The sequence below is a fragment of the Harpegnathos saltator genome, unplaced genomic scaffold, assembly GCF_003227715.2.
Source record: "Harpegnathos saltator strain DR-91 unplaced genomic scaffold, Hsal_v8.6 scaffold192, whole genome shotgun sequence".
Lineage (NCBI taxonomy): Eukaryota > Metazoa > Arthropoda > Insecta > Hymenoptera > Formicidae > Harpegnathos > Harpegnathos saltator.
In genome coordinates, this window is record NW_020229975.1 from 581193 (window position 1) to 601808 (window position 20616).

General features: G+C 49.6%; 1 protein-coding gene across 3 annotated transcripts in view; it reads right to left on the minus strand.

The window, feature by feature from the left end:
• The window catches only part of LOC105191963 (neurotrimin), a 172564-nt gene that overhangs the window by 16070 nt on the left and 135878 nt on the right, over positions 1–20616 (minus strand). For 2 of the 3 annotated variants that reach the window (XM_025297895.1, XM_011155769.3), the window contains 3 exons: positions 8494–8652; positions 4096–4224; positions 3635–3772 (listed from right to left, as the gene is read on the minus strand). In XM_025297895.1, the coding sequence (XP_025153680.1) occupies positions 3635–3772; positions 4096–4224; positions 8494–8652 (426 nt within the window). The remainder of the gene's footprint in view (positions 1–3634; positions 3773–4095; positions 4225–8493; positions 8653–20616) is intronic. The other variant, XM_025297896.1, reaches the window with a different exon arrangement.

Sequence of the window (20616 nt, forward strand, 5' to 3'; positions counted from 1 at the left end):
AGGAGCTCGACGATTCCCACTATAAACAGGGTATCGAAGCTATTGAACATCGCTGGGAAAAGTGTATTGAGCTAAAAGGAGACCGTGTAGAGAAATAAAGATATTTTTTCCCAAATTTTTTGTGTTTTCTTTGTTAGGTCAGATACTTTTGGAACTACCCTCGTATATATATATATATATATATGACACATCGATCAATAAGTCTCGGGACTAACCAACAAATGGCGCCTCTAATAACAAATCCATACCATTCTCAGTTAGTACCAACCTTTAGAAGTTACGTGTCAAATTTTCATGACATTCCGACATTGTGTCATTGAGTTACAGTGGTTTTAGTGACGCTACACCGTGTCACAAGTCGATGGTAACGATGGCCAAATTGCACGAGTTGAACTTCAAATTGCTCCCGCACCCACTGTATTCTCCAGATTTGGCCCCCAGCGATTATTGGCTGTTCGCAGACCTCAAAGAAAAAATGCTCCAAGGAAAGAGATTTGGCTCCAATGAAGAAGTGATTGCCGAAACTAACGCCTATTTTGAAACCAAAGATCGTTCTACACGGCTGGCATAGAAAAATTAGGAAAGCGTTGGAATGAATGTATCGCTCTTGAAGGAGACTTATGTTGATGAATAAAGAAGAATTTTGGCAAACAAATGTGGTTTTAGTAGTTAGTCCCGGGACTTATTGATCGATGTGTTATATATATATATATATATATATATATATAGAGCTGGATGAGTCGCTCGATCATTCACCCGAGTGACCAATCGCAACGTCTTCCCTCGGAACACTGCGGAATCCTACGTTTGACGTCACACCATCAAGAACTATTTCCGATCTAAACGACGAATTCGCGACGCTATCTTCCGCGGCATCGATCACACGGCTGCGTCTTGTCGGAGAACGCGCCCGAGATCGCTCCCGAACATCTTTCCAGTCACGCTACTTGGCACATGCGGCGACCCACCGTGCGACTCGATTGATATTCCTTATTGCCCGCGAAATCACGTGACCGTCGGAATGTCGCATTAGCGCGAATGCACTACATGTCGTGCATGCACGCGGCGCGGCGTGTCTCGCGTCGATGTAATCTCTCTCTCTCTCTCTCTCTCTCTCTCTCTCTCTCTCTCTCCCTCTCTCCCTCTCTCCCTCTCTCCCTCTCTCGTAGAAACAACTTACGGCCGCGCGACAAGTGGACGACGACAGAAACAAAACGTCAGCCCATATTAGCTTTGATCACGGTCGACCAATAGTCGACCGTGCGCAAAAAAAAAGAGGAAACGCGGGATGAGCAATCTCGCGGATCCTGACATCAGGCGGTCAAAAGCGAGCGGCGGGATGAAATTTTTACAATCACGTCCGTTCCGCCGGTTCTGTTTATTTGAATGCTTTCAATTAGACGCAAATGGAAATTGGCCGAAGAAATGAAAGAAACACAGGATGCGCGAGCATGCAATTCGAACGAAACGTTTTCAGCGCCTCGGGCCCAGCCCCGGCACTCATGCCAAAGTGCACTATACCGTAACGAATATGTAACCATAAAAAAAAGATAAACGAAGCCGCCATGTCCGTTTGGAACTCTCAAAAATGAATTGACAGCAAGGTCCGCGATGGTTTAATTATTTTTCGTTGTAGCGCTGATACGCGCCGCCCGCGTGTGTTTTTATGCGTGCCGCCGTCGCGCCGCGCCGCGGCGCTGATCGCGGCTATACGTCAATGTGAATACTCGGCCGCGGAATTTTGACGGGACCCGTTAATCGAACGTTCACGCAATTTGTTCGGAATAAATCTGCCGGCGCTAATCGCACGATTGGCCGATTCCGCCGGCATTCCGCGTTGTTCGAAACATTCGTCTCTACGTTACTCTCGTCGTCGTCGATCGTCGTGCATCGGGAAAGAGCGGGGAAACCGCGAGAAAAGGAGAAAGACCACGAGGAGGCCGCTCTCGAATTTCTTTATGAACGAAATCCCTCCTTAATGCTATTTTATCCGTGTATCCAATCTAAAAGTTAATTCCCCAAATGAGTTTCTACCGGAAACACGTCGTGCTTTTAATTTACACGCGGCCGGGGCCCGGTATATATCTTGGAAATAAATGCGGCAGGAGGCAATATGGCGATTACAAGAGGCAATCTAGTTTTTAATGCCGTCAGATTTATTTATTTAAGCAGTACCAGCGGCGTGTACGAGCGCGCGCGCGCGAACATCTCGCGCGCGCGCGCGGCTCTTCTTTCGGGCCGTTTATTCGACCGGAATTAGCTTCTGAATAATGCATGCGAATCCGGGTAGCGCGTTAAAGGTATAACACGATTTTATCTGGCATTTATGAGGAAGGCTAAGGACGCGACGAGTATGTATATGAACGCCAAACACGCCCGGGCCCGGGGATCGCCCTTTTCTACGTCGTGCGGCCGCGTTATTACATCGCCGCAGCGGTTAGCATTTGCATTTGTATCGAACGCAATAATGTTGCGCACAATGCGAGTTTCGACCCTCTCCCCCCTCCCCTCCCCCCCCCCTCGCCGGCCCATCCGCCGCGTCGCCGATCGCGTTAACGCGTAATCCCGCGTCCGAAGATTTCTGTCAACTGTTTCAACGAGATTGAAAGGCCGCCGGCGAGCATTTCAGCGCGAGCGCGTTCACGTAAATAGCGCGCGTATATAACGTTACACGCAGAATTATATAGGCAGCGCGAGTCCAGGCACGCTAATAAAACTAAACTAATGTGACCGTAAAAGACGCGCGCTCCGAAACGTCGTCGTTACGCACGCCCGGCAACTCTCTCAATCGTTGGACGCGGCTCAATTGACGCGGCCACGTAATTACTCAGCTTTTTTTTTCCATAATATAGTTAATTCCCGGTTGTAAAAGTGCGGTGCAATCGCGCAGCCTCCTCCTGCGCTTAAGTGTACTCGACGGAGCGGTGGCGGTGGGCGGCGGGCGGCGACAGAAGAATGGGCACGCACGTGCGTGTACGCGCGCGTGTGTTGTGCGTTTGTGCGTGCGCGCGCGCGCAAACATCGCGATATGCGAAAAAGATACGAATCCGAAAGGCATGGCGAGAGAATCGATGCAAAGTACTAAAGCCGCCTTTTATAGACGGCGCATAAAGCAGGAGCGAAACGCTTATACTCGCGCTTCGCCGGTGTGCGTGTTTATGCGTTCGGTATGAAGCTTTCATTATTCAGAGGGTTCGTTACAACCAGTTATTTTCCTTGCTACCCCGCGAATGCACACTATGTGAAGGAATACGCGTCGGGGGTGTAATTATCTCTTTCCCTCTTCCCGCCTCCCCCTCTCCCGCCCGTCCCACTCCCACTCCTTGTCCCGCTCTCTCGCCCACTCGTTCTCTCGCTCGCGCGTACAGAGTTACATGAATCATCAAAAAGTGCGGTAGGTGCGTGTTGCGCGGGCGATGCATATTAGAAAAGCGTAAAGTCATCGCTTACCCTCCGTCGGGCCCTTATGACTTTTTCATGAACTCTCCCGGCTGCGAATCACCGCGAAATCTTACCTGGCGATTGTAACATCATCACGCGGCGGAAAAGCAGCGTGCTTTCTCGCGTGAATTTCTCGCGAGCTTTTCGCGAGCGCATCCTTCCAGTGAAATCGTCGCGGCACTCGCGCACTCACCTTGCGGCACTATCTTGTCCTTGTCTCTGGTCCAGTAATTGATAGATTTCGGGAACGCTTCCGACGAGCATTCGAGAGTCAGCCTCTGACCCTCACGAGCGCCCACCAACTGGTTCTGCACCCAAATCATCGGCGGGACTGAAACAAGCGAACCGCACAACTTGGTTTCTGTAACTCGTCGCGTCCCCCTTTCTCCTCTTCTTTTCCAACAGCGATCTTTTGTCTTTTGTCGCGAAACTTTGGAGCGACGGCTCCATCCTTTTCTCTCGTCACTTTTACCATTAATTCCGATCATTTGAGAAATGGTTGAGCGCCGTATGAGCGCATCGATTAATTAATCACGGCGCGCACAATGAGCGAAGAAGAAGAAAAATAAAATAAATCCCCTGTGACGTGTGATTTAATTTGAGTTCGAATTTAATTCTGAATAAAATACATAAGGTGGAAAGAACAATACGTACAATGCACAGTGAGCATTATCCTCTTACTGACGGAGGGCGGCACACCATTGGACGCGATGCATAAATAGGAACCCATGTGCAATCGGTCCACTTTTGTGAGGCTGAAGCTCGAGCCTTCCACGGTTGCGACTGGGCAGCGACGGAAAAAGATAATTATGATATGAAATGTTATATCTCCTGTATCGCGTTAGCGATACCGTAAGCTTTCGATTATTCGCGGCGGGATACGCTATTACTGTCCGTCTCACCCGTCGCTTGTCGATCACGTAACGAGCGACGGCGCGTGGATAAATCCGCAAGGTATTTCCGGTCGGAGATACGCTTATTACCGCGGAATTCAGTCGAAGAGAGAAATTTCATTCGTCGATAAATTGATTAAAGAGAGAAAATAGAAAAAAAGGGGGAGAGAGAGAGAGAGAGAGAGAGAGAGAGAGAGAGAGAGAGAGAGAAAAGAGGCGTGAAAATTGCATCGGGTGGACAAAATTACAGTTGCACGCTGTAAAGGTATCAATAAGTTTGCAGCGAGAATTTCCGTGGGAAATATGATCGATGTTATCGGTGATAAATCGAGATAGATGTAACTTTTACGCCATGACAACGAATGCTTTCGGTGTCAATCGATTTTCGCCGTGAAACGCGGAGCGTCAGTGCTCTGTGTGTGTGTGTGTGTGGAATTCGCCAAATTTTTGTTTTTTATTCTCGGGGGTGTTACAGTTTTCGGGAATTTCGATAAAGTTATAGTTATAGACAGCTCTCGCGCGGTGTACGTGAAAAGTGCGTGACGCTGTTTCTCGCCGAGCTCGGCTGGTTTCACGTCGATATTTTTATTAGCACTGGCAGTTCGCGTAACTGCAGAAATTCCGAAAAAAAAGCTCTCGCGATTATATTCCAGAAAATGTCGTTTTACCGTCAGGTAAAACCGACGAGACGATGATGACGATGACGGGTTAAATCTCGGCTTCGTTCCTAACGGCCAGACCGGCGTGTGTTGAGAGTGTGTGACGACGAGAGTTGAGGGACGGATCAAAATCTACGTTTTATCCGTTTTATACGGACAAAACGACGGGGGGAGGGGGGGGGTGACCTCGTCAAGTTGCTGGGAGAAACGATTCTGTTTAATTCGCTGGACGAATTGAATAACGAAACGCGAGACAGCGTTTGCTCGTACTTTACGCGGAAAATTTTATCGTGTCATATTTTTAAACGCAATCGTCCACCTCGGTGAAGTTCGCCAAGTACGTAGGCGCAACTTTTCCAACGTCAGTACCATTGCCGGCGTCGCATGCGACACGACGGAAATTGGTTGCCGAAGTTTCGTCACTTATACGTTTCAATTTAAGAACGTATTCAACATGTTTACACGCGAGTACGCGTCAAATGCGCGAATTCCCGCCTGGAGAGGACTTATCATCGTTATTGGTCTTAAAAAAAAAATTACGTGGAATTTTGGAAAAGGGAAGAAGAAAGGAACAGAGAGAATAAAATAAAGACGATACGGAAGAAGGAAGTGGCGCGGCGCGTTAGCGTGTTTACTCACGTCGGGACGGTACGGGATGAAAATTGCACGCCAAGTTTCGCCATTTTATCAATGTAACCATTATCACCAAGGAAGAAGGACCACTTCCGCATGCTAAAACGTACTGGGAAAATGCGCAAACTGCTTTGACGAACGACCGCTTAATGCAGCAGCTGCGGACTCGATTCCGAGCAACTCCCCGGCATGTGTGCAACCTCTATAAAGCATTTTAAACTGTGTACCGGCGCACACGGAGAATGAGATGATAAATAAAACACGCCGCTGACTGCTGCGAAATTTTCCGAAATTGTCCGACGAGCTATTCCTCGCAAACTCTTATGACCCATAAAAAAGTATTCGATAGCTTGATCCTCGATGCGGGAATAATAAAGGGATAAACGCGCCTCGACTCGGACAGTCTTATTATTAAATTGCGCACCCCCTCGTAGTAAAATTGCTCGAAAATTAGCGGAAAATAATTACAACGGACGCGATCGTGAAACACTGAAAGAGAGGGACTATCGAGAGCGAGAGAGAAAGAGAGAGGAGAGGAGGTCACACAGCTCTCGCCGTCGTACCGCCATATCCTTTCTCCCCACATTCGAAATTCAAACAGCAATTTACGGAGCGTCGTCAACTCGCCGGCAACACAGTTCGGCGAACACCTGTATTACAGGGTGCAAATTCAGTTGACTTATCCGAAAGTTGAGGCCGCCCATGTCCTACCGCTGGCCACAATTAAATCCACCGGAATATTTGCACGCTGATGACGAATTTAATGCGCTACCGGGGCGTAAATTAATCATCCGTCGCGCATAGACGGGGACAAATCCGCCGGCGAAGAGCCTCGGCGATCTCTCGAGCTTCACTCGTCGATCGCTCTTGTTGCGATGAAGGTAAACAATCGAGGAAGCGCATGTTGGCAAATACAATGTAATATCTCGGCAACTGATGAAGCTAACTCTCTCAAGTTTGAGCCCCGACGAGATAAGATTACGATGTGCCGCGTCCAACTTACTAAATAATCCAATAACGTTTCGGTAACAGTATCCTGATCATGTGATATCATTACGGCGCGCTTCGTCGGATTATTATCGAAAGAGGCCGAGTTTAACGGTACAAACGCGCGCGCGCGCTAAAATGTATCGCGATCGTCTTCGTTCTTCCGGCGGCGAACAAACAAATAAATTAATATATATATATATATATATAAACACACACAATATATCCGTTTATATCCGTATAAGCGAATAAAACTGGGCCGGCCCAGTCGTCGAAACGTGATCGCCTCGCGACGTGGTCTTTCTGCTCGTCGTCCTCCTCTCATCCTCCTCCTACCCGTAGTCGTACTTTAACAGACTAATAGCGTAATAGCGAAACTATGGATAGCATGATTGTAGTTTAAGGTCAGTCTGGTTGTTTATTGTCCCTGCTAACGTAGGGAGGCGAGCGCGCACGCGGAGAGTTCCGGGTCGCGCGTATCGCGCGCCCACGTGTTTGCCAATTTCAATGCAAATATAGAAGATCTTCTCGGTTCCTGCAAACGTATCACCTCGCTCTAACCTATTGGCCTTGCCGCGCGGTATGTTTGCGCTCCCAAGCGACCGCCAGGCTTGATACTCCAAGAGCGGCGGTGGTTCGGATGCACTCGTGCAGTTTAGCCCGAATGTGTATCCTCCGCAAATATAAATCTTTTTTTTCTTTCCCTCTCCCTCCCCCTCCTCCCCTCCTCCCCACTCTCTCTCTCTCTCTCTCTCTCTCTCCCCCCTCTCTCTCTCTCTTGCCGGAGGAGCGGACTTTGCAATCGCGTGCGTGCCGGAGGCAGCTTTTGGCGCGTTGCCGTCGCATTTGGAGATGTTAAAGAGATATTTACTCGGTACGAACTATCCGAGCTCTTCTCTCTCTCTCTCTCTCTCTCTCTCTCTCTCTCTCTCTCTCTCTCTCGCTGTACGTGTGTGTCTTCCTCTTTTTCTTCCTCTCGCGTCAAGATGGGTTTCTGGATATAATAATATCGTGGATCTTTCCAGAGCCTCTGTTTCTCGCGGAGGCGAGGAAGACAGTTTTACGACATCACGGATTTATGAACATTGAGAATTCATCTTGTTCAGTCGAGAAAGCTCCTTAATCGGACATTGAATAATACTTTCGGAGAGCTCGCCGTGCGTCCGCTGCTTTCGCGAGCAGCGTCACCATCACATATAATTGTTTCTTACACGGTCTCCGGACGCTCTGAAAGTTGGAAAATTCATAAACGAAGTTCCTCCCGCGCGTTGCGCGAGTTCGCGCGACTTGGCGCAAATTAAAAAGGACGAGATTAACGCGCGTCTCCTAGCCGGAATATGTCTTATTGCAGCGCAACGGCACACGCAGATAGCAGCGCGAGAAGTTGCAGCGAAAGGGCCGAGGGGGATGTGGCGCGCGGCTAAACTGTCCGTCCGGCGGTCTTTCAAGGCAAACACAGAGTGCAGAAATTTGGCGATCGCGCTCGGTGCGCGCGGCAAGCTTTAATGACACATAAAATACCCGCTGCACTACGGAGACGAGCGACGAGTTAGAGGAGGTGGGTTAAAAGCGCAACCCCGAAAGGGACCGCACCGCATACGAACGATCGCCAGCTGCACTCCGGCCGGGAGTATCAAACGCCGCGCGCGTCTTTCGCTCGTCGCATTCGATTAGCTCTCGTCGTAACGAAGCGACGTCCAACGACGACGACGGCGACGACGGCGACGGCGACGGCGACGGCGACGGCGACGGCGACGGCGACCCCGGGAACGCGCCCTCGCCCTCGCCCTCGCCGCCCTTAATTCAACGGAATTTTCTCGGCTTTATCGCCGGCCTGACTGCGAATTACGCTCGTTCGCGAGCAACTCGTTAAAACTCACCTTTCTCCCCGCTGCCGAGGTGAATTAGCTGACCGTCCTCGCGCCGCCAGGTGATGTTGGGTGCCGGTGAACCGGTCGCGGCGCAGCGTAAGGTCACGTTCCGTCCCTCCGCCACCACCATGTCCGTGCTGGTCTCATAGTCCACAATATCGGGCGGCACTGGGCAGGGGAACTGTTATCGTTAGAGTATGCCACTACCGGCAAGCGAGTGCTGAAAAGAGCTTCCAGCGTCGTGGAAACGTGCTCGAGACGAATCGAGGTACGATCGAGTTACCTCCGATCTTCCGCAGTTTCGCCATTATAACGGAAAATCGTTCATTGCAAAGTTGTAAGTATCGTCTCGGCGTATCAAGTCCCGAATCGATGGCGAACAGCCTCGAATGACGAGAAACGCTCGTGGATTGGATCGCGTCGCTATATTTGTCTTTAATTTCTCTAATGGATTTATGTTGGAACGTGCGCGCGCGGAAGGGTCACATACGATATCTAATAGCAACGCGCTTGCATCCGGCTATCAGGAATTAGGAGATATCGTTCGTATAAAGTGTGCGCGGAGTAATAAATCTCTCTCTCTCTCTCTCTCTCCCCCTCTCTCTCTCTCTCTCTCTCTCTCTCTCTCTCTCTCTCTCTGTCCTTCCCCTTCTCCCTCTTTGTCAGTGATGAGACCAAAGAGATGAGACTCTCGCTGTAACACTCAGCGCAACAATAGCGCGTGCACAGAGAGAGAGAGAGAGAGAGAGAGAGAGAGAGGGAGGTGGGAGGGTGAACGAGGGCGAGGGCGAGTATATCTGTCCGTTCATAAATCAGCCGGCGCGGATTAGCGCTCTGTATGCGCGCGCGGAGACGAGGGTGGAAACTACCACGGTACGACTCCTCAACAACAACGTATGACACGTGGAGGCAGAGGGGAGGGGGAGGACACGTGCAGCGCGCACGCGACGCATACGCAGGCTGCACGTAATAAAGTAGAGAATGATAACGGCGGGACGACGCATCCGCGTCATCTCCGGCCGGAAGTGAACTTGCGACGCACCCCGCCTAGCTGAATGTTGTCTATGGCCGGACCTCCGTAGCGTGGACATTAAAGAGCAAGAGCGAAAGAGGGAGAGGGAGAGAGGGAGAGAGCCAGCCCGAGAAGGACGTTCTCGTTTTGGGTTCCGTACGACTTCCCGGGACCCGAATAATGCCGAGTTTCGCGGAGTTTAGAATACGCGGCCTGGATACGGCTGGTCGAGGACGCCCAGACCGTTCGCTGCGGCGGTTTCGCGGGTGCGTGTATGTGTGCATGTGCACACACGTGTCGCTCTGCATCCGCTACATCCATTATCAAAAATTCTCGAGACCGTGCGCGTGCACTCGCAAGACGCGAAATTGCCCCGCGCGCGAGTCTCGATGCTGATTTTCCCGGGTCCACCGCGCACGCGCGTCAAGAAGCCCGCTCCCGCAAATGCGCGGCTATGGTCCTTCGAGTTTGCAGTCGTTGTAACCGCTACCTCTGCCTTATCATCGAGTTAACGCGTTGAATGCCATGGTGGTTAACCGAGAGAGAGAGAGAGAGAGAGAGAGAGATCGACGCTATGATATTTTTCATATTATGTGTCTCCCTCTCACAAATCATATAAATTATATAAAACTATAATAGTCGCACACGTATGATGAACTAGAATAATCATAACGGAATAAGAATAAAAATATAAATCATATAAAACCGCTGATATAATCAGCTGTGTACGAAAGGAGGCAATAATGCGAATGCGTGCATCGCGAATTGCAGTCCTTTCGAACTTGAGTTGAATGTTGAAACAACCGCTGAAGTTCTCAGTCGTGTTGAACGAAACGACGACCTCGCAATCACGATCCGCGGAGAATTCCGTACGTGTACCCGACACGAGCTGTCGTGCCGCCACCTTCGCGAAAATCATAATCCGAATCATGCCGTGGGTTATCCCCCCGCGGCCAGGCTTTCCTATCTGACTACGGAGCGTTAAAGACAATCCGAGCGCTCTTTCCTTATTTTCTCCGCCTTTCATTCCAGCGATCTCTCTCGCCTGTTCCCAGGGCGTTGAACAAACGCGTCCCTCGCGAGTAATGTCTTACGAGGTCCGCCAACATGCGAATCGGCTCGAAGGCTGCATCGGTTGCCGGAGGGAAGAGCAGGTCGAGGTTGACGGGGTCGATTTTATTCCGCCCTACGGCCGGAACTCGATTTGCGGTTGAGTGCCCGTATGGGTGATGCTGAATTGGCGGGTCAAAGCCACCTAGAGTCTCCACCGGTGGTAGCCCCCCCCCTCCCCGCTTCTCCTCCGCTGAGCTCCCCACCTGCTCTACCTACTCACCCACACACAGTTGGACTCCGAACGTATGTATGTATGTTCGGTCGCTCGTTCGTTCGTTCGTTCGTTCGTTCGTTCGTTCGTTCGTTCGTTCGTTCATTCGTTCGTTCGTTCGTTCGTTCGTTCGTTCGTTGGTTCATTCGTTGGTTTGTCCGTTTGTTACTTTTGTCCGTTTGACTCTACGCGTCTATTTGGAGACCACACGGATTTTGATAGCAACGCGACTCGTGGAAAATTCTTGCGCGCGATATTCGCGATTTCCACCGACGATCCCACACTGGGACGACACGTAACGCGTTGTGGTGCAATAAAAATGAAGCGGAACAATAAAGGAGCTCTAATTCCGATCATTCCAGTTTTCTAAAATTAATATGATTTGAACGGGCGGGCTTCCCTTCGATTATTTCGTGCGCGTGCACGACGCGATTTCATAAGCGGTAATTTGAATCGTTGGGAATTATCGATTTCTCTGATTGAAATTTTTTATTTTGATGACTGTTACATTCACAGAGTTAGCGGAGAAGAAGCGACGAAGCACCTGGCAAGGGAGCTTTCCGTGGAGAAAAAGTTGAGATATAAATACTCCACTTTCGCTCCCGTACTTTTGCTCCCCTACAAACCGGAGAGACGTTATATTTGCAACAAAGAATACACCACAGCTTCGAATAATTCCAATAATTTGAATGTCTGAAATTTACTTCCGTGTACATCTCGTTGCGAAGGATCGTTGAAAAGTTCCGTGTCCGCGATACGTGTAGTAATTAATTAATTGATTCAGAGTCTCCCGGTCGCGCGCGAAGCAATTATAACCTAATGACCGCCCGGTTCCTCTCAAGTCGATATATACACACAAGAAAAACTTGGCGAACAAATTGAGCACTAGTGCACGGTTGCAATTCGCTCTTACTCCTCCGTTCCGTCCGCTCCGTGCCGCGTGTTTTGTTAACCTCGCCAGACGCCAAACTACAAAACAAAACTCAATGCAATCGCTCATGCGACCGCCGTCGCCGCGCCGCATCAATTTAAAGCCGAATCTTAACTCGTGGCGCGCAACTACGGGAAACTACGTCATTTCGTCACTGACAAATTCGTAACTATTTTAGTTCGCGCTCACGTTCACGCACTCTCACCCAGGCGCGGGTTTTCACCCACCCCTCTTCTCGTTCCTGGAAAAACACACGATCGACGAATTTTAGAAACTCTCGGGCGATCCCATTAGAGTCACACGAGACTCGGCGATAATGGACGCGAGAGATGAGATCACGCGCGGTGCACTTTTATAAAATACACGGCGTGCACCCTCGAGATTACAGGCTATTGAGCATTGGTAATGGGCGGCTCAGTTTGTTATTCGCGCCTCGCGTATACGACGGTAAGCCACGCGCCGTCCTGCGTCTGTCATCCACGCATCAATTCGATTTCTCCCGGCGTCCATCGCGGCAGCGCCGCGGCCGGCACCCACGGCTTACGCGTTCGGATATAAAACAATTTTAATGCGAAAGATGAAACGTGACAGACGCCGAGTCCTTCTGACGCGAGCGGATAATCACTCGACTCGCGGACTACGAAATTGGCAGTATTGTTCTTGGAACGGCTAATTTCCACGCGGCTCTCTCCAACGGGATATTTCGCGGAAAAGCGTCACTGTCATCGCTTTTTAACAGAGAACCAGCATGGGTGCCAGCATGGCGGCGGCCGCGCGACTCCGCCGACCGCTGGTGCGCGCGCGACGTCGTGCGCGATATAACGATATGCAAATGAGTTGTTTTACCAACACTTCCGCCGGCGGGATTGATACACTTCCGCGGATGTTTTTCCATCGCGTGGATGCGACGGCGACCCGTTCGGACAATTGTCCCGAGTACCGCGTGCATCTAATTATGATACGGCTGAGAATTTTATATATTAGGTGTACAAATGAATAATCCAAGCTTTTCTTAAACGGCTAAGAAATTTCACACAATCAAATTCAAGCAGTTTCAAATAATCAAACTTTCCCGCTCTTTTACGGTTATGTACACTAGGAAAAATGTGTTGTTGTGTGAACCAAAATTTTGCTTCAAGCAACAAAATAATTTGGTTAAAATATGCCCAACGGTATAGTTATAGCAACCAAAAAGCTTTAACTATATGAATTTTGTTAAAAATACTATAATTTTTTCTTAATATATAAAATCTAAATTTTAGTGCACAGAAAGACCAAATAGTGTCCATCGGGCATTATTTTAGTTTGTGTAAAATAATATTTCGTTATTGTGTAATTTTTATGGATAAAATAACTAAAATGCTTAATTTTTATATATGAAGTCTAAGAACAAAATCACTTGCTCCAGAGAACAATGCAGAAAAATTTTTTAATCTTTAAGTGGGACAACTAAATATTTTGTTATATAAAACAAGATATTTGGTTGCTACAGAAAAATGCCTCAACTAAACAGTTTTGTTAGAGATACTAAATATTTTTTTCTAGCGTACCGTTGAAAGATGGCTTGAAGTTGGTTGTAGAAAACAACATAGCGAACACTTTGATTGGCAAATTTGTTTTGCTCTCTTTCTCTTTGAAGATAAACCTCGAATTCAGTTGAAAAATTTGGATTATTCATTTGCACACCTAATACTAAAGCAAACTCCTCCCTCTTGTATATCTTGTATATCAACCTCAATCCCATCCCGGCAACAACGTCCGCCGGTCGGTTCAGCGCCCTGGAAACCCACCACTCGTCAACGTGACTATGTATTTGGTTTCATCTAACGTTGTTTCCACCGCCGAGTTTACCGCGCGCCCCGGAATAACCCCGGCCAATTTCAAGTAATGGTGGTCTTCTTCAAACCTCTGATACATTCCTTAATACCTCACGCGTCCGCCGCGCCGCGCCGGCCGCGGATTTCAACGTTCCCTTGTCCAGCCACGTCGATACGTGTAAACAAGCGGGAGAGGAGGAAGGGAGCAAAAAGATAAGGGAAAAGGGAAGGAGAGAAAAGAAAGCCAAGTCGTACGTTTGAAGAAAACATTTTTCCAACGTGCCTCCGACACGTCTCGCTCCGATAATCGCTTTCCGCTTATCGCGTCGCGCCGTAAGCAGAATACTAACGAGTCCCTCGTTAAACGACAGCAATCAGACCGGGCATCGTATCGTCGGTGCTTTTTGCGGCGACGCGCGGCCATCCACTTCTTCTCTCGGCACGTCTGGCGCAAAAATCTTGCGAGCGTGGACTTGTATTAGGTATCAATCCGGCCCCATCTCGTTCATCCTCTGCCACGTAACAACCTCCACTATCCCAGATTCTCTTGGACTCACCACCCTCCCCTCTCTACCGGCCGTCCCGATGCTCGCTCGTTTCGTGGAACGTCGTTTCTGCTGGTGCAACTGACATTGAGTAGCGTGGCGGGTCGGGTTAAAAAAGTGCAGTGCATCGGACGAGCGCCGCAAGCCGAGCGTGGCTTAATTTCGATGCGTAAATCGAACGGTCGAGCGCGGGTCCAGGCTTCAGAGGGGGTAGGGAAAGGCGGCGAGAGGCAGGGGACGCGGGGGCAGAGTTGCTCCACATCGAAACACGACATGCCACGTAGCGAAGTTGGGAATTCGTTCCCAGGCTCGGAAACGACGTTGTAACGAGTGCCGCCTGCAGGGCTATCGGGGCGGGTCTTAGTAAATCAGCCAGGGGGAATAGACCAGCGGCAATAGCAGTAGCAGCAACGGCAACTGCCGGGGAGAGGAGGGAGGAGAGAGAGAGAGAGAGAGGGAGAGAGAGAGAGAGAGAGAGAGAAAGAGAGAGAGAGAGAGAAAAGTTCAGCGAATTTATTTCGGAATCCAGACTAACCTGACCAAGAGTGTACGCGTTCGTCCCCAGCCCCGCATTCTCCGCTCGGCCGAGCGCGATTCAGGTAATCCGCGCCTCGTATCTCATCATAAACCACGTCGCGAGGTTCTGACCGTTAAGCGAATTCGCGTCGCGCTTGAAAAACCGATTGATTCGATCCCTGTGATGCATTCGCCATCGGCGTCAACGTGCTCCTTCCCCTCCCCTGAACCCTCTATAGCTCATTCTCTCTCTCTCTCTCTCTCTCTCTCTCTCTCTCTCTCTCTCTTTCCGCGTGTGTCGGCTCGCACGACGCGTTAATCGCGATTTTATCTCTGCAATTTACGCGAACGCGTCTCGCGCTCTTATCACGAGAAGAAGCCCGGGAGAGAGAGAGAGAGAGAGAGAGAGAGAGAGAGAGAGAGAGAAAGAGAGAGAGAGAGCGAAGGGAATGTAATACACGTTAGCAAGGCACAAAAGGAACAGTGTTGTACATTTTTGGTCGGATCCGCCGTATCCGCGGAATACACATAGATCCAGCACAAGGAGGTAGTAAGTTCTTAACGGAACTAAGCTGGGAGCAAGCGAGCGAGTGAACGAGTGAGTCAGCGAGCGAGCCGAGCGAGCCGAGCGAGCTGAGCGAGGAGGAGTATCGGCGATGCACTTTATCACAGATAAAATATGCAGCTTACAACTTTGCTGCCACCAACGAATCGAAGCGCCCGCAGGGAGATATGTAGCGCGATTGCCAGAAGAGATTGGATCGCAGAATTCGCTAACAGTAACCCAATATTGGGTCTCGGCAAACAGCTGGGCTTACTGTTGAACCCGAATATTTAAACAAAAGCGATATCATCTGGCCGGAGTTATTGGACGCGAGATAATAATCATCGACGGTATATTTCTGTCGCTTCGAGAACTTTGTCCGAAAAGCATAGCGGGGGACGAGGGAGCGAGCAAACGAGCGAGAATGTCGCGATTCTTTATACACACGGAGAACATTGGGCCGACGTAAACCGGAATATGTTCCATTGAAAATCATCGAGCCGGCCGCGGCGCGGCGGAGCTGTTTGCGCGACTTGCGCGAGGAAGTAAAAAGATCATAAATTTGCATCGCGCCACGTGGTTTCCTAACACCAAATGCTACCGTTCAATGGATGCCTGGCATATTTTATGAAACACACACACACACACACACACACACGTTCACAGCGGAGGTACACAATCGGAGGTCGCACGCCGTCCGTTCGAAAAATATTGAAGCTACTACGCGAGAAAGATGGAAAGGCTGCTAGGCTATGCGCTCTTCCTCTCCTCCTTTCCCTCCTTTCCCTCCATCCCGCCCCGCCCCCGCTGCGTGCGCGCGAGCGCGACGGGCAGAACAAATTGGATTTATAAATAAATCGCTCCAGTTTACTTTCACCGTAACAAAAGCGACGTTCTGCTTTTACAAATAGATGATTAAAATGTAACTACCTACGGCTTTCTCTCTCTCTACCGGCGAATGTGTTTACGTAGCGATCACGATCTCACCTTTATAGCGCCGAGGAGAGCGCGTGTGACACTCTCTCTCTCTCTCTCTCTCTCTCTCTCTCTCTCTCTCTCTCGTATGCCGGGCCGCTGTGATTAACACGTTTCGCGCGTATCCGCGGACCAAGCGTGTTGCACGAACAAAGAGGGTTTTACCGGATTCGGGGATTTTGTCCGACCGGTTTTGCACCGACGGCTCGCGAGATATCCGCGAGCACGAACGCGTCAGCGCGCTCAAAATAATGAGCATTATGTGAATAACGTAGAGGACGCGCGCGTATGCGCTTTATTGTTATACGTGCGAGTATTAATGGTAGCTTTAATGGCAACAGGCAGCCGAGTAGGGTAGTGATTGCAAATAAATAGCTAAGTATGTTAATTACGTCGCGATTGCGATTGTCGAGCGTGTTTGTGCGATCGAAACGTTCCTGCATATCCAATGAGCTAAAACAACTCCGCGCTTCTTTGTACGAGGTGCCATTCAGTCGAGCGAGTGCACATAAGCAACTCATATAGATTAAGCGTGATTAACGTATATTCACCGGACGATTCATGCGAAGCTCTCTCCGGCGAAACTCAGCGCGATACGCGCGGTGATACGCGCGGCCGACGGACGACTAATTCCACTCTTCATTTCGAGAATGAGCGACGCGCAAACGACACAAACACTGCAGTAGCCGCTCTAGTTTCTTTCCCCTCTCTTCTGAAAACGTTTCGTCTTCACCGGTGTCGTTCTTCTTCGGCGAAAAAAGCTAACGGATATGTACTATTATCGCGACAGTGTCGCGAGTCTCGCGGAAATTTACAACAGGCACGAGAGAGGCTGTCAAATGCCCGCTTGTATTTCTCTCATTTCCTTTCGCAACACTCGATTGAATTCTCTTCCGAAGCCGCGATTTATACGGATTCGATACGGATATCACGTCAACGTCCGCTTCTTATCCGCCCGCGTTCGTCGCGGCAATCGCTGAAACAAGCGGCAGCGTTCTTGCGGACGCAATAAAGCGCAGACACGACGTCAATATAGAAATCTACCGCGATAATCGGGTACGCTCGTTGCGCGCTCATGCGGCTAAGTACGCGCGTATCGCTCAGTTGGATCGCATATTCGTGATACACACCGACAAAGAGTGTTATCGCTGACGCAGCTTCGACTGCAATTTCACAGGCCAGCGACGCGTGGGAGTATAACTGACAACTGAAAGGCTATCGCGGCGAGTGATTGAGCCACGAAATTTTTCATGTCGGATTAGCGTATCGATCGTACGGAAAAGTTTATCCGCCGATACGGAGACGATTGGAAACGAATGCATCGGTATCACTGTCAACAGTCGCCGCGCCGCGCCGCGGCCGGCTCGAGCTCGAATCGAATAACGACGCCGAGCGAGACCGAGAGAGTGAGAGACCGCGTTAATCGTATCGCGAAGGAGAGACAATATGCGCGCGGTCGGTGTGTTTGCGCTCGACCGCATCCTCGTTATTCACGATTTCCAGACGTTGATTCGGCCGCATTTTACAACATGATAAATCGCGATGAATAACGGGGGAGGGGGTAAAACTCTGTCTTGTTCGCACCGACACGCCGGACGCGCGTTCGAACGCGATATTCGACCGCGTGTTTCCGAGAGCTCGGGATAACGGCGAAACAATGGCGATACGATACATACGATGACCGTGACGATAAAAACATACGGTAAAGTTATTTTCGTTGTTACGCGAGCGGCGATAAACATTTTTGCAAACCGATACACGTCAAAGTACACACGTTAAAACAAAGTAATTTTGATTGAAACTACATTGTACGTCCCCGTTAATGCTATTTCGCTCGTTACGCAACACGCATGCTTTATTTATCGGAAAAAAGAACACACAGCGCGCGCGCGCGCGCCCATAAAGTAGAATTTCATGCTAACACTTCCACAACACTTATATTTCCACCGAACCCACATAATTGTCGGTATCACCGACAAGCGTGGCGGTGTTTTTAACAAACGACACGGATGCGCATTAAATCGCGTGTAATACCCAAGATTCCATTTTGAAATGGAAATATGCACGATTCGCGCGTTACAATGAAACAGAATGTAAGTACTTTTCGCGCTTATACCTGCCGGTCGGTATATGCTTATTTTGCGACTGACTTTCGCTCACCGTAATAAATCGTGAAAAATGTATGGATCAATATTTAAGCACAATTAGGAAGGAGAGTGATAAAGAGGAACAAGGGGGGGAGAGAGAGAGAGAGAGAGAGAGAGAGAGGGAGAGAGGGCAGAAGCGGGAGCCGAGGCGAATCGTAGAGCCGCAAAACGCTATCGATCAAGCCTCCGGGAGCTCCGCTCATTTTTCCGATATAACGCTATCTGCAACACGAACGGACACAGAGCACCGCCGTCAGCTGATTGCGAGTTAATGCGTAGCTATTCTCACTCGTTAACACGTGCGAGCATGCAAGGCGATTCGCGTGCCGCTCGGGCGCCTCGCAGTCTGAGCGGAATCGAGCCTGTTCCACTGCAAGTGGAAACCGAGCTTGTCGGCTACGGCGCGCGGCGGGCTTTCCTTCTCACGCCGCGCCGCGAATAATTGGGTCGAATGGAAATAAGAAGAATTATGTGTTGCGGAGAATTTAATTAAAGAAAGCAAGTTTCGAAGTGAAAGAAGAATCCCATCGGATCGGCCCCGGGGCCCTAATATCCCTCTGGCGGCTGAATAAACGTAAACCTGTTCGCGAGCTAACGGCGCGCGATGTAAGGGAAACGTAATGCGAGATTATTCAAATGTCGATCTCGGGATTAGTCTTCCGCGAGATCGCTCGATCGCCGCTTTAAAATTCAGAACCTTCCCCTTTTTCTCCGCCGTTCCCTCTCGGCCTTTCTCTCTTTTCTCCGTCTAGACGCACTGCGGATCACGACCGACGAGAGGACGCGCTCGCGCGCGCGATCGCACGAATCGTCCGGGAAAATTCCTCTAAGCCGCTGCCATTTGCGCATTTGCGTATCATATTGATGCGCATTCGCAAAACAAACGGTGTGTAGCACCGTTTAAAGAGTAACCTCACGCGACGACAGGTTGTCGGTTAATTAGCACGTGCAAGCTCGCCACGGCTTCCTGAATAATTCATGGCACGTTGCGCGTTTCATTCGTAGATCGGCGAGTTGATCTTCAGCGATCGTGCGCACACGCGCGCAAATGTGCACACGCACTCTGTTCTTCTTATCAAATTAATAAATTACGTATTATATCCTTCTTAATCCGCGTACACGTACACACGCGTATGTCGAAGCAAAAAGTATCTTGAGCACGAGTTAAGTTCGGCTCAAAGATATTTCCGTTCGCTAAAGTAAATCGATTTTCAAGCTGCGGATGCTGATAGCAGATCGCGTGTTGCTCGATGCAAAGACAGTCGTCTGATTACGGCCGGTTGGTCTGCTTAGGACCGACAAATATTTGCCGCTTCAGCTACGATCGTGTGTGTAATTTATGCATGTCCGTACGATTGCCGTATCGATAAATGTGTGTGGACACTAATGAGCCCACATTTATTAGCGCTTCGACAGCGGGATTAGGAGCGTTATCGAATCGATGATATTAGCTCTGTCATCGCGTATGCTTTGTGATTATGATATGAAAGTACACGATGCCGCGCGCACGATGAAACATTCCCATGGCCGTAATGGCGGTAAATTCAGCGATTATCAGCGTACGATTACGGCCGGCTAAATTATTAAATCGTTCGTGGCATTATTGCGGATCTGATTTGGTCCCACAATAATTGATAAGGTCCGCCTACAGGGAATGCGTTAATTTTGAGGAGAATGTACGGGCGCGTATCTTTACTTCCTGCGTGGATGTTTCCGGATACGCTGGCCTGTCGGTATGTCAATGTACGCGGAAGGTAGGCGAGAGAAAAAGGAAAACACACGGTCAGTCACGGTACAAATACGGGAGAAGGAATTTTCAACGAACGTTTCCGCCCACAAAGCGTAACAAAGCTGTCTTATGAGATGCGGTAAAAATAATGCCGATTCGGGGCGGGAGGTACAATTCTAATTCTAAGTCAAGCGCGAGAAGCGACTGATAGATAGATATAAATATATATATTTCGAAACAAAAGTATTTCAGCTTATACGATATATCTTTTGTCGAATACCGCGCTCTCGCGTCACGCGTGTGCATTCACACGTATCCAGCGGGAAGCAGGGGGGCGGGGAGGGGGGAGGGGAAATAGATATATCAATTCTTCATAGCCTTGACATTTATAGTTTTCAATGCTTTTCGCGAGATTTATCGGGGTGAAGAAATTCGCGCGGATAATTTTCTGGCCGTGGCCGGCTCTGATCGCGGCCGGGCGCGGAAATTCTTTCAAATGGAAATAGCGCGGCGTGCTCTATTACACGTTTCGGACTACGTTACGTACGAATTGTTCTTTCGCTTTCGCTTAAGCCGGCCGGCGCTGTGTAAC